Source organism: Corythoichthys intestinalis, chromosome 12, assembly GCF_030265065.1.
Source record: "Corythoichthys intestinalis isolate RoL2023-P3 chromosome 12, ASM3026506v1, whole genome shotgun sequence".
Lineage (NCBI taxonomy): Eukaryota > Metazoa > Chordata > Actinopteri > Syngnathiformes > Syngnathidae > Corythoichthys > Corythoichthys intestinalis.
Window position 1 is genome coordinate 50,565,949 of NC_080406.1, and position 14,254 is coordinate 50,580,202.

The 14,254-nt window shown below is 39.4% G+C and overlaps 1 protein-coding gene across 3 annotated transcripts in view; it reads left to right on the top strand.

Annotated features, from left to right (window-relative positions):
- The window catches only part of pikfyve (phosphoinositide kinase, FYVE finger containing), a 68,741-nt gene that overhangs the window by 5,891 nt on the left and 48,596 nt on the right, over positions 1–14,254 (top strand). For all 3 annotated transcript variants that reach the window (XM_057853525.1, XM_057853523.1, XM_057853524.1), the window contains exons 2-3: positions 276–475; positions 8,817–8,984. In XM_057853525.1, coding sequence (XP_057709508.1) covers positions 292–475; positions 8,817–8,984 — 352 coding nt within the window. In that variant the 5' untranslated portion in view covers positions 276–291. The remainder of the gene's footprint in view (positions 1–275; positions 476–8,816; positions 8,985–14,254) is intronic.

Genomic DNA, 14,254 nt, shown 5'->3' on the forward strand with positions numbered 1-14,254 from the left:
GACTGAAGGAAACTTACACAAGCAGGAGAAAAGGAAGTATAAACTCCATACAGGAAGATCAAAGCTTGAAATTGAACTCTGAGTCAGAAGAGGCAGATGTTCTCTCCATTTAGTCACTATGCGACTCTTTTTTTATAATTATTAAAGAGCAATCGCGATATAAAGAATTAGACCAATTTAAAAAGAGGCTATTCCTACATTGTTGATAAAGCTGTATTGTGGTTTTATTTATTGTGCTTGTTGAAGTAGCGGGCTCACATCCTCCACCTCTCTAGGAGGAGACCGCAGGAGATGGCCTCCGGGGACAAGTCAGTGCCATCGTCCTCATCGGACTGGAGTGTTGAGCCGCCGGTCATCTCACCTGCAAGCCCTTCCCATCTGACCCACTTCAAGCCACTCACGCCAGAACAGGATGAGCCGCCGCTGCGGTCAGCGTACAGCTCGTTTGTCAACCTATTTCGCTTCAACAACAAAGGTCAGCGACCACATGTCACAATCTCGCCATAACCACTACGATCATTTATGCTCCATGACAAATGATGCTCTGTGTTTATCAGTGTTGTTTTAATCCACGATGGCTAACACGAAAACATTTCATCGACAAACAGTTTGTCATGACGATGACGAGACAATAACAAGCTCAAAATGTGTTTTGGGAGACTAAAACATAAAGAGTGCCAGTTTTCGTCTGACGAGACGAGAACGAGATGAAAAGTTTCCGTCACACGTTCGCAATATGGCTAGGTTCATGCTGCAGGTCTGAATACACGAATCTGATTTTTCGTGTTTTTCCGACTCGAGTGCGCCATTAACTTGATTGTCTGAACGTGAAAAGTCGCATAGAAGTGGACCATTTGAAATCTGATCTGGGTCTCTTTTGTATGTGGTTTAAATCCGATCTGGGCCACATTTTACCAGAACGTGGCGGCGGTCTGAACTGTCAAGTCCCCCAAATCGCAATTCATGCAGCAATTACGTCAGCAAAGAGCGAGTGCGGCATGCAAAACGGCTGCGATGTAGCTGTTCATTTGCGTTAGCGCCTGCCTTTTACTACGCAGGAGGCAGGCCTGACCACAGTCATTAAAAAATACAATGAAGAAAAGGATAAGCCTGATAATGCTCGGTTTCTTAACTGTGCGCCAAATGAGCAATATTTCAGTATTGTTTACATAGCCGAGTCAGGGCAAACTGACGCACACACATAAGGCTTACATACCTGTCAATCCGAGGCCATTGGCAATCTTACAAATTGTGACGTATGCCTTTACAAATTGGTGTCTAATCTTACAACGTTTTATATAGCGTGCAATATTAAAAAAATAAAACTCAATTTTTTTAAATAATATGAATTTATTGGTAATATCGTCAAGTATAACCTGGTGCAATCAAAGAACGATCAATATCTTCAGCTACATCATGATTACTAAAATGTAACAGTGACTTTCGTTATAATTGTATGGAGCACTTTTGGCAATTTCTACCATGTCTTTTGATGGCTGCACTTCATGGCACTTCAGCTCGCAATTCAGTTTGACTTGTAGGTAGTTCGTAAGTGTGTCCAATTTTGAATTAAAAAGGTCAATTGATAAAATTACCGATGCAATTTTTGAGTCAGGGAACATTTCTTTTGTTAATTCTGAGAAGTGATCAGCAGTAGTTGCAGGCAAATTGTGTTCGGCAACAAATTGGCTGTATAAAATCTCTGCTTTCGTCACAGCATAGCTTTTCATTCTGCAGACTGCATCTTTATGATCAGTGTTGTTAATCTTACTTTAAAAAAGCAAGTAATTACAGTTACAAATTACTTCTCCCAAAATGTATTGAGTTAGTAACTCTGTTACCTGGATGTAAGAGTAATTAGTTACTTGGCAAAGTAACTGGTGTTACCTTTCATGTTTTTTTTTTTTCATTCCCCCCCAAAAAAACAAACCCAAAAAAAAAACATAGTAACCTTTGTTATGTTTGGAAGTCATTTAATGTTGTGAATCAACCATTAAAGTTGTTAAAATTGCTCCCGTTTTTGCATTAGTTCCCTTCTGTCTCCTTTCGACATGTGAAAGTTTTCAAACTGTTTCATCATTTAAAGATAGATTCAAGTCAAGATTTTGCCGATTTAGGAGTATTTTAGATAAAAAGTTACTTAGGTTCGCTAGGAAGGTTTACTACACCAGAGCCTTACTGAGAAGTCTACTGCTTTAAGATGGCGGCTGTTTACTAAAGCCGCCGAGTCTGTTGTTTTGCATGCATGTGATATCTAGCGTAGCATCAAGTAGGCGTAAATTGTAGCCTGTCGGCTACAGTCAGGAAATATTGGCGCCACCTAGCCTAGCATCACGTTTGCAACAGCGTCACAACACTCTTCCCTCCTTCCTACTCCCGTTCTTCTCTCTCCGTGTCTCTGACTTTTCTTGCTTCATTCAACCAACGTAGTAACGCATAGAAACGCACAGTCTCGTTGCCGAAACGGTGACAAAATCCGAACTGCGAAAAAAATTGTGATGCACGAAAAACGTAAATATTTTGAACGTACGGCGTACACATTTATAAATCAGTGCTCACTTGTACAAATTACGCCGAAACCGTACAACTTGACAGGTATGGGTTTATGTTTGCGTCATGCACGCAAAGTGTGTAGTTATTTGTTTTGATGCATCTGCGCATGCAGGTCAGTTTCCTCAGCACGTGTCGGACTGCATTTTAGGGCACATGCGTAATACTTGACCGGGCTCACTGGACAAACGCAGTCTAAACGGGTACGCCAAAAAAACAGATATGACAAAAAATCGGAATTATGCATTAAGACCTGCAGTATGAACCTAGCTTAAGTGACATTTTATGTGTATTTAGCCTGTATTGTAACACTGTCTGGTTGTGTCACTCATGTAACGTGCAGCACCCCCGAAACACACACACACACACCAGTGTCCTCCCCAGTTTCCAGGCTAGCAGACACGGTAAAATTTGTTTTCTTATCATTGTTAGAGAGAATATTCAATGTTGATTTAGGCTTTAAGGGTCTGTGCTGACTGATCATCACATACTAAAAGTAACTTGTAGCATTAGCATAGCGTTCACGTTAACTTTAAGCTAATGCTAATGGCGAGCGTCATCTTAAACTCTCGGACAATTTTTTTTTTTACACATAGTTCGTGGCGTCCAGGTTGGTATAATTAATTGAAAGTAATTTACTGTTTTTCTGTTGAGTGTGTATTATCTGAAAGTTGGCGTTGTCTTTGTAAATGCTACAATATGTGCTCGTCTGTCAATATTCATTTGAAATAGTTAACTACCTTTATTTATTTTTGGAGTAAAACCTTTTAATTTTACAGACGAAAACCTTTTGAGTAAACTTCGACTACAACTAGATAAAACTAATTTTCCTCACCAAAAACTAGACGAAGACAAACACATTTTGAAGTGACTAAAATATGACTAAGACTAAAAAGTGTTATTGTCCGAAAGACAAAGACTAAAACGAAAATTTAAAGGGCTGCCAAAAACACTAGTTTATACTGTACATAAATTGTATCAACTGTAAAGGTATGAGTTACTAATTGTTTCCACTGTTGATATAAGAATAATAGATAAAAGTGGGGGTGGTTGCGTCACTGACGGTGTTCACAAAGGCCCTTAAGTTTTCCTCAACATGTTACATTGTAATTACACATTTTTAAACAGTAAGAGAAGGAAAACTTCCCAGCTAGAGGTAAAACTACAGTAATTGAGGCACAGCATCTATTCAAGTTGTGGGTACAGAGGAAATAATGTATTCTGGACTCTTTGGTCAATTTTTACAACTGTATCACCAATTAGAGGATGCTTCTATGTTCAAATCAGGCAACAAGCATCTTTGGGTGTCATACAAGATGTTACATATATGAAATCAGTAATATTGTTATTATCAATTATGATATTATTAACATTATTTTATGATGGGAAACAAACTATTCAATTGAGTTTCGCTGTCAATTAAAGTAAAATATAAATATATTTATTTTTTAAATTAGAATCAGTGTATTTCACTTTACTGAAAACCACAATGAGTGTCATTGTCTTAGTGTGTTATGAGGAACCTTATGCAGCAGCAATCAGAGTCTTGTGAGGTCACGTGAGGGTTTTCCTGGTCTGACATCTGGCAAGTCACATGACAAAACCCCAGACTCGCCATCCTTGTGCTGTGTTTTTGCTTAATTTTATTAGCTTTTTTTTTTTTTTTTTTTTAAACTTCTAGTTGAACTATGAGATCTCAACTTTCTTGAGACAGGTGTCCATTTCTAAACATTGGACAGTTACATAGATGTTATGCAAAATTTTTTGATCGATCAATAATATATTTATTAACTGAATAAACATGCATCAACACAACCAGCTCATGTTTTCTGAATGCTTAAAAACAAACTAACTTTTAAAAAACGGGTCACCACAAAGATTTATAATCCACTTTACCTTCTAAACTTGAAATGGATGAAAACCTCTTAAAAACAGTTAACGGCTAGCGCTAGCCCTTATACAGCTGCTTTGTGGTAAAATACTGTGGCAATAAAGTCCTCCTAGTGCCAGTTGAAAATGGCTAATCAACGCGAGCATCGCGCTCTCTTTTCGTAGCAAATAATGGATAATAGGCCTGAACGATATTGGAAAAAACTATTGCTGCGATTTTTGGGGGGTTTGCGATATTATATTGCGATATAAAAAAAATCTATACATTTTTTTAAAGAAATTTTTACTAGATGACTTGAATAGCTGTTTGGAAAGACTTTGGATGACCCCCAAAGACCAGTGTACAGTGATCCCTCGTTTTTCGTGGTTAATGGGGACCAGAACCCGCCGCGATAAGTGAAAAACCGCGAAGTTGCGCACCCCGCCCCCCAAATTTTTTTCAATCCTATTTATTCAGATTTAACATTGGAAAGAGATACATATAAGGCATGTTTTTTCTCACTTTTTCCCCAAAGTATGATTTTTAAAAATGTGTGTGTGTATATATGTGTGTATATATATATATATATATATATATATATATATATATATATATATATATATATATATATATATATATATATACAACAAGTATTTGATACACTGCCAATGGTTTTGCCATTAGCAGTGTGTCAAATACTTGTTCTCCCCACTGTGTTGAAGTACTTCAAATGTAATAATTATGATCAGTTTTAAACATAACTGTCCAACCAAATCATTTTTGAACAAGAATAAAGTACTGTAGTAGAAAAATGCTTGGCTTTATTAAATACTTCTGTTTATCTACCTTAGCTGTGACTCTTGGTGGACATGTAGAAATTACAAACTCCTCATGATCACTTCTGGCATTTAATTTATATGTCTCAAACGTCCCCCCCCACACACACATTCATTCCAAAGCGGTTTCCTTGTTGCCTGGTACACCAGACTCACCGCTGTTGCAGCTATTGAGTCTGGCCACCATTCAGCGGATACAATTTCCAGGGCGGAGCAAGCCACAGCAAACAGACAGCGGAGTGGACCAATCAGCGACGGGCAGACGTGAAGTTAAACGACGAGGGCAGGAGGAGGGACTTGCGCGCGGAAGTAAACATACGAGGAGAGCGGAGTTTATTCAGCATGGCTAGCGCGAGACAGACTGTTGTCAATGACTCGTGTCGATGTGTTTTTGGTCATTTAAAACTGATTTTACCCTGGATTGGAACATATTCTCGGCTCTCCTGTTCATCATCTGTGTTGTTGTGGAGACGACTTTCGACGCGCAAGAGTGATGTTGCTCGTTAAGAACACGTCACGCAAATAAACGAATCTGATTTGTCGATTGATTTTGTACCTGCTCGAGAGGCCGTTAATGGGCTGGTTCCCAGACTTTTCTCTCAGTCTTTGAAAAATACAGGGAGAACAGTCTGGCCGTGCCAGGCATGCTCCCTTGCAGAAACTGTTTAACAAGTTAAACGATGATTGACAGCTGCTGCGCTGTGATGTTCGCTTTTTTGGCAAGATCAAAGATACCAGCATTGTTAACTTTAATAAGCAAGTGATGCAGTGACTGTGAGGTTCAAAGAGCTGGGAAAGGGAGGGTGTGAGGCTCTGCGCAGAGCAGAAAGCAGGGCGTATGTGGATTAAAAAAAATAAAAACTATCGCACGTCCTTGCAATGGGACTATTGCGCACGCACACATCGCGATGGCGATGTTTAAACGATATATCGTTCAGGCTTAGTGGATAACCATCCATCAGATGGAGCCATATTCATCTATAAAATCCTGAGTTTTTGAGTAAGTCTGACAAGTTTCTGGTAAGCTTTATCGGTGCAAGTGTAGCGTCTGAGAGCTGTCATGGCAAAATTTGGAAAGCCATTCTTTAAAAGACGCAGGGTACAAACGGCAAGAAAAAAGTAGCAGCTTATAGTCTGAAAAATATGCTAGATGAGAAAGCTCATAAGGCTGATTACACTCTTTGGTCACTTTAGTAGGTAGACCTATATTCAAAGGTTCCTAATAAATTGACTCTCTCAACATTCACCAATTTTATGAGAGCTCGACAAGTTTAATTTTGGCCAAATAAGTTAACTCACTGGCTGCCATTGAACATTCGTTCAATCATTCTCTCCTCCCAGTCAAAATGGATTGGCCCTCCAACGCTATCAGTGGCACTGAAGATGATCATACACAGCCAGTCCTCCCAGTTTAACTGAACTGGGCTGGAATCCATCATTGTCAATGGCAGGCAATGAGTTAATTTTGGGATCATTTCCTATTCCTATTGATTTTTAGGGCATTTATGTGTAGCTTCCTGTTCATTTTGGGGGAATTTTCAGGTTTTTTCATTTGGTGTAGGGCGATTTTGGGTCACCCTTGACTGCGCTATTTTGACTGAGAGGGAGCGAATGAACGAATGTGACTCCGGACACGAAACTGTGCCAAGTGCAGTAATGCACACATTCGATCACACAAATCACAAATTTACTGTTTTATGGCAACGTTGAAAAATTAAAGCATGTGATTCTATTTGGACAGTATGAATGAGCTACAAGGTGCCAGTCAGGCTGCTCAGGCAGAGCAATGCCACGGGCCAGATTGGAACCCTTTGACACCTCCAAGCCACAGCTTGTTTCGCATGACATTATTATACCTCGTGGACCTAATTTGCCATATATCAACCCACCCTCTGTGTTATTGCAGTTCATTCGCGCGGCATATATACACAATTAGTTCCAAATGAATTATGACCGCACGAATCACTCCCTAAATGTCCCATCAGCCCAAAGACATTAGAAGCACGACAGAAGAGTGCGCATGCCCTATACTGGCCAACTTGGAACCTACAGGCAACAATAAGGCTGCAATTAATGGATGACATTAATCAGCTCTGAGACAAAAAATAAAATTAGGCTTTGAGTATCCATGTGTATGCATCCCTAGAATATTCTTACCAAATTTCATTTTGATCAGTATAGAAAGAATGGAATTTTAGTTGGTGTTCTCCTCAAGAAAAGCTGTCAAGACTGCTTTTCAAAAGTTCCACCGTAGCCTTCATGTCTCAGGAACGTGCCCAATTACAATAACAAACTGAGGTGCAGATTTTCAAAGTATGAGTAATAAGTATGAGTAATATACAGCGGAATTTTTACTTTAGTAAATTTCCAGACATGACCAATTCTCATAGGTTAAATCACTGGCATCCCCTGCAATTCTCTTAAATCACCAAAGGTCCATGCGTAATACTACGGTAATCCCATAAGAATTGGGTTTAAGTGACCAATAACAATGTAAAGAATTAACAACAGAAGCTTAATTTGCTATTTCCTTTGTTCTTTTTGTGTTTCTTGCAATGTGACCACATCATAGGAGGAACACTTTTCCATTATTTTATATGTGGTCAAATATTTTTGCAATTGGTTGAAAGTAAAGAATGTTAATGCTTATTTTGAAATATTGAGCAGAGAACATTATTTAATTTTACAATACTTCCGATTTGAAAGACTATTTTGAACTAGATCTAGCAAATACAATGTCTAAAGTAAAGAATTTTAAGTCCAGCTCTTGTGCTAGCTGTTGTTTTATGTCAGGCACTCACATAATGTAAAGACCAGTAAGTATTAGGGCTGGGAACCTCTGGGTACCTCACGATAGGAAGCAATTTGTGATACAACACTCAGGATAATGATGATGTCATGATTTGGCGATACAATTATTGATACACCGGTCAAGAAATTGATCTAGGATATTCCGCTGTACAACTAATAAACAAAAAAACAAGGTATTTTCATCCTTGTGCAGTGAACGAGAATTAGTTTATCACTAGTAGACGCTTAATTCATTTTAGCTGGGAGAGTGGTACGTTCGTTAATTCGCTGCCATCCCTCCCACTTCAAACGGCTAGGACGTCTATGGCTTTTAGTTGCAGCCAATGGCAGGGAATTAGTTAATTTTGGCATTTCACGTCAATTCCTGTTGATTTTTCAGTCACTTCCTGTTGATTTTGGGGCGTTTCCAGGTCACTTCTTGTTGATTTTGGGTTACGGAACAGGAGGTGACTCAAGAATTTCCCTAAATGAATAGGAAGTGACTGAAAATCAACAGGGAGTAACCTGTAAATGCCCACAAGACTGGCTGTGAATGTAAAGCAAAGTAAGATGATCAAATGTGTTTCAATCATTCCCATCTTTAACAAAGTACAATGATGTGTTGAGTGTTAAGGCAAATAAAAATGATGCTAAAGTTTGCACTTTAGGTACAGAGTAGATGACCTCTTAAGTGTTTTCTTTTACTTTTAAAGGGAAGCAGAACATAATTGTCTACTCAAATGCATGTTGTCATACATGTGTGGTTACAGAGGATGGTCGACCTGCCTCCACGGTCTCTGACAAGCTGGATGAGCCACCCCCATCCCCTCAGTCGGAGAGTCGAAGCTGGTCGTCCAGCCCTTCCCACTCCAGCTACGGCTTAAGAACGCAGCGGAAGTCACACTCTGATCACCGCAGACGCACCTCCACCGCCTCTGGTATAACACACAAAACTTATAGGGTGTCAAATCACCCTTTGTGGGTGTTGAAACTAAGTCGCGTTGACAGGTTCATTTGAACCTAGGAATAAAACCAATCGCAAAACCACACCCCCAAATCACAGAAGTCTGACACCTAGCCTCAGAGTTGCATAGGAATACTTTGTGGTCGTGACTTAAAAAATCTTTTTTTCTAACTAGAAAATAGCAAAAAAATGATTGTTTTATGCTGTGTCTCGGGTACCTGTAATTCCGACACCAGGTACAGTGCCCTCCATAATTATTGGCTCCCCCGGTTAAGACGTGTTTTTTAGCTTCTAATATTTTTTTTAAAAATTCAAATAATATGGGACCTTAATGGAAAAAAGAGAAAACTCCAACCTTCAATACAAGTGCATTTATTCAGTGGGGGAAAATCCAACATAAAGAAATAATTATTTGACATCAAATAATGTGTGTCACAATTATTAGCACCCCTGGTGTTAATAGTTTGTACAACCCGCTTTTGCCAACAAAACAGCACCTAATCTTCTCCTATAATGTTTCACAAGATGGGAAAAGACAAAAAGAGGGATCTTCAGCCTTTCCTCTTTGCAGAATCTCTCTAAATCATCCAGAGACCTGGGTCCTCTCCTCTGTACTCTCCTCTTCTGCTCACCCAGCAACAGATTTTGATTTAAAATGTCCTGGTATTTCAAAGCATTCATGCACCCTAACAAGGTTCCCAGGGACTTTGGAAGCGAAACAGCCCCACAGCATCACTGACCCACCCCCATACTTCACAGTGGGTATGAGGTATGCACATCTTTCGTGGTACGCCAGACCCACTTAGACTGTTGGTTGCCAAAAAGCTCAATCTTGGTCTCATCTGACCAAAGCACACGGTCCCAGTTGAAGCATGGGAGAGCCTGGGAGACCAAGATTGAGCTTTTTGGCATCAAAAAGCAAATCTGTTGCTGGGTGAGCTGAAGAGGAGAGTACAGAGGAGAGGACCCAGGGTCTCTGGATGATTTAGAGAGATTCTCAGGCATGAAAATCTCTCACCTTTTGGCGAAATTCGCCGTTTTGAAGTCAAAAAGGGCGACTTACGTGAATTGCGTAGATCCGAGGAGAAATTCTTTTTGGGAGGGGGGGGGTCGGGAGGTTTTATTAAATTATTATTATTATTATCATCATGTGATTAACTTAGTACGTAAACTGATCGGTTCTTTAAAAAAGTGACACGGACAGTCAGCAAATCCTTCTAGATGCTTCGCTGACGAGAACCAATCATCGGCCCAAGCTGCGGGCCATTATTCCAAACGCGCGCACTCCTTACGTGAAACAAGGAGTGCTCGGCGAGCCTTTGGTTGCATTGCAAAGCTGCGAAAACAAAAAAGCAGGCCTTATCCACACCGGGGCAGACCAGAGCGCAGCATACACACTTGCCTGTATTTGCCAGCAGATTGAATTTGGTGAGTAATGGTTTCAATCGTTGTCACATTTTGCGATATAGAAAAGTTAATGCCATTCGTTGCAGCTTGCGTTGAACACTGCCAGAGCTAGCCAAATCTCCCATGAAAAAAAAATAGCTTCCGTTAAATTGGCATCAAGCTTGTGTATTTAGCGGTAATATAAACGAAGAAAAACACTGTTGAGTCAAATTAAGCGGCATGCTCTCGGATTGAGGGGTCGCCTCGCATCGCATCGCTCCCGTCGTCCGCCTTAGACGCGTTATTTTCGGCTGGGACTTGAGCTGACGGCCGGTGTCAGCACAACACCGGCCCGACGAGTGGTGGGAATGACTCTTGCTTCTTAAAGCTTTTCAGAAATACAGGGAACCCTCGTTTTTCGCGGTTAATGGGGACCAGACCCCGCCGCAATAAGTGAAAACCGCGAAGTAGCGCCCCCCATTTTTTGGTGTGTGTTCAATGTATTTATTCAGATTTTACATTGGAAAAAAGATGCATATATATGACGTTTTTTCACTTTTTTCACCAAAGTATCATTTATAAATGGGTTTTCAAGCACTTCAAAATGTAAGAATTATGATAAGTTTTAAACATGTTACTGCCCCACCGAATTTTTTTAAACAAGAATAAAGTAGTAAGAAAATGCTTGGCTTTATTAAATGCTTCATACTGAGTCTACTCAAACCCTAACGGTGATTGACACATGTGCAAAGTTTTTCTTTTTATATATATTTTTTGTTTGAAGCAACTTATTTGATTGAATAATAAAAACACAAATGTCCTAGCCAAAATGTGGCCCAAACGCAAAACAACATTACTTCAATGGAAAAATTTGTTTCAATCAAGAAAAATAGTTTTCAAATGCTTTTTTTGTCTCAAATTTATTTTGCAATCAAAAACATTTTTTTCTATTGAAGTGACTTTTGGGATTAAAAGTATAACTGTATTTTGATTGAAGCAACTTTGTTTTTGATAGAAGTAACTTTGTTTTTTGATTGAATAATAAAAACACAAATCTACCTCCATCGTTATTGAGAGAGAAAGAAATTAAGAAAGCTTTAAAACTAAAAGCCACCGGGGAGTCTGTTTTTTTTTTTTTTTTTTTTTTTAATATTTATATTTCATTACATAGACATGCCTCGTAGGGAAAGGAGATTGAGGGATAAAAAAAGGAGTTGGATGAGGCTGCTAAAGGCAGCGGATACCTCATCAGCTGGGTGAATAGCAGACCTGGTAAGAACAGGTTTGCAAGGATAGTCGGGTATTAAATACAATTATAAACACATTACAATGTTATTTTTCTATAAGATTTTATATCATTGCTTTATTAATCATTAGGTGCTAGAGTTGTTAAGTATGGATAATAATGAAATAATAGTTTTGAGAAAACTGTGCTGTTGGTGGCTCAGTGACCATCTGATGTGGTTTGTTCTCAGATGAACAAGTTGAGGAAGGAAGTTTTGATGCAGAGGTTGAAGGAAGAAAAGAGCTAGACTGACTGAGTCACAGCCAGAAAGTGTGGATGACAGTTTTGATTTCTATTCACTGTTGCCCCCTCCCAATTAAAGTATGTCACAGTCGCAGCCAATTATTATCTAAAGCTGGTTAAAATTGAAGTTATGTTGTTTTAAGGTGTATTAAATACTTGTTCATGTGCCCCTTTTGATCTACGAGCACCCGCCCCTCCACCGGTCTCTGCACGGCTCTGCTGAAACACAGTGTGGGTCGACAGAGCTCAATATTTTGTTGGGGTGTACAGTGTACTGGAACATATTTCCTCCACACCCTTCTCACCTTTTTAACCCCTGACCCATTTTCATGCCTGGATTCTGCAATGAGGAATGACTGAAGATCCCTCTTTCTGTCTTTTCCCATCTTGTTAAACATTATAGAAGATTAGGTGCTGTTTTTTTGGCAAAAGGGGGTTGTACAAAGTGTTAACACCGGGGGTGCTAATAATTGTGACACACATTATTTGATGTCAAAAAATTATTTCTTTATGTGGGATTTTTTCCCCCACTGAATAAATGCACTTGTATTGAAGGTTGCATTGTTCTCTTTTTTCCATCAAGGTCCCATATTATTTGAAAGAAAAAAAATATTAGAAGCTAAAAAACACATCTTAACCAGGGGTGCCAATAATTATGGAGGGCACTGTACCTTGAAAGATTGGGAGGATTCTCTGTCTGCTTCTAGATGAAATTCATTAAAAAAAAAAAAAAAAAAACAGGTCTATTGCCAGTTGTGGTACTGCAAATTCAGAAATTTGAACTCCAGCCATCATCCATAAATCATTCGTTTACTCAATTCCTGTCACTGAGAGAATTTGACAAAGCCTTGGGGTGACGGAATTTTAAGTGAAAAACGAGTGAAATATTTAACCACTGTTCGACAAAACAAACAGCAGATTTGAATGAGCAGTGGTGAATAAAGGCTCAGTAAAATATTTTTTGCTTCCTGATACCACACAGGAAGATATCAGCCTAAAAATAATCTTTGCTGCGGTAGCATAAAATAGTAATTGCCACAAAAGCGTGACGGCTGAGAAATCGGAGCGACCATATTGAGTTTCGCAAACACTGCGTTACGTGATGACGTGTTACAGTGCACAAGCATTCCTTACTCATTTGTATATGTTTGTGTAATATGAACGGCTACACATAAATATCGCAATTATCAAAAAAATCTAAATCGGTCAATACAAGATGTTTTTTTTTTTTTTCTATGAACAATCTGTAGAATGTACGTACTACAACCTTCTAAAATTTCAACTCAATTAAATTTAATTAAATTAGAATTCTACAGTTGGTGATTATGTCAATTGGGTGATTGAAGTCAGATGTGGCTTGAAACCAGGGGTCGCGTTAACCGGATATTTTCCGTCGTTGACCGGTTTTTTAAAACTGTGACGGAAAAAGCTGAAGTCCGTCCGTCATTTTGACAGGTTGCAATTCACACCCCAGACCACAGGGTGGCGAGTTAGCATATTAATTAGCTATTGTCTCTCTTAATGCATGACGTCGTTGGCTCTTCTGTCAGAATATTGTAGCGTCACCGGGGTCTGGCGGCGGCACCGTGATTGACAAATCAACGCGAGGTTCTTATTGGTGCACCCGGTGTGCCAGTGCGTCATCCAATTGATGGACAAGATTGCCACCTGTGTATAGACCCCAATCACATGACGTCACAACTCCGCCCCCCTGACTGGAGCCGCCATATCGTCATGTTTACACATTACCGCTACGTACATGCCTCCTATTACGGCGTGTTTTTCTGCTCGTTAATATTAATAATCAAAATGGTGAAGGCGTGTGTGGCGGTTGGTTGCTGTAACAGAGAAGATAGACGGAGAGACTTAAGTTCTACCGTATTCTGAGAGACCCGAAAATGAGAGCGAGATGGACTGCTGTAATTCGACAAGAAATCTGGGCACCAAACGATCACCGCAGACTATGTAGTAGTCATTTTATATCTGGTAAGATGCATTTAATATATATTTAGAATATTTTGGGCTGACAACCACAATTAAGATCATTGTGTGACGTTGGTGATTGGGGTCTATATCGTTGCCTTTTTTTCTTTGGGGGCGGAGTTGTTGGCGGTAAGCAGAGTAAAAAGGGAGAAAAATGCCACGACTTCCGTGTCTAATTTTTCGCCGCCAAGCAAGCGTTACAATATTAATTAAAAATGAATAAAAACTAAACTATTGAATATGTCATCATTATCATTTTAAAAATTTAAGTGACGGGTAAAAATAGACTATGACCGGATTTTTATGACCCTGTCAGTCAAAATGACAGACAACGAAAATGTCTAGCG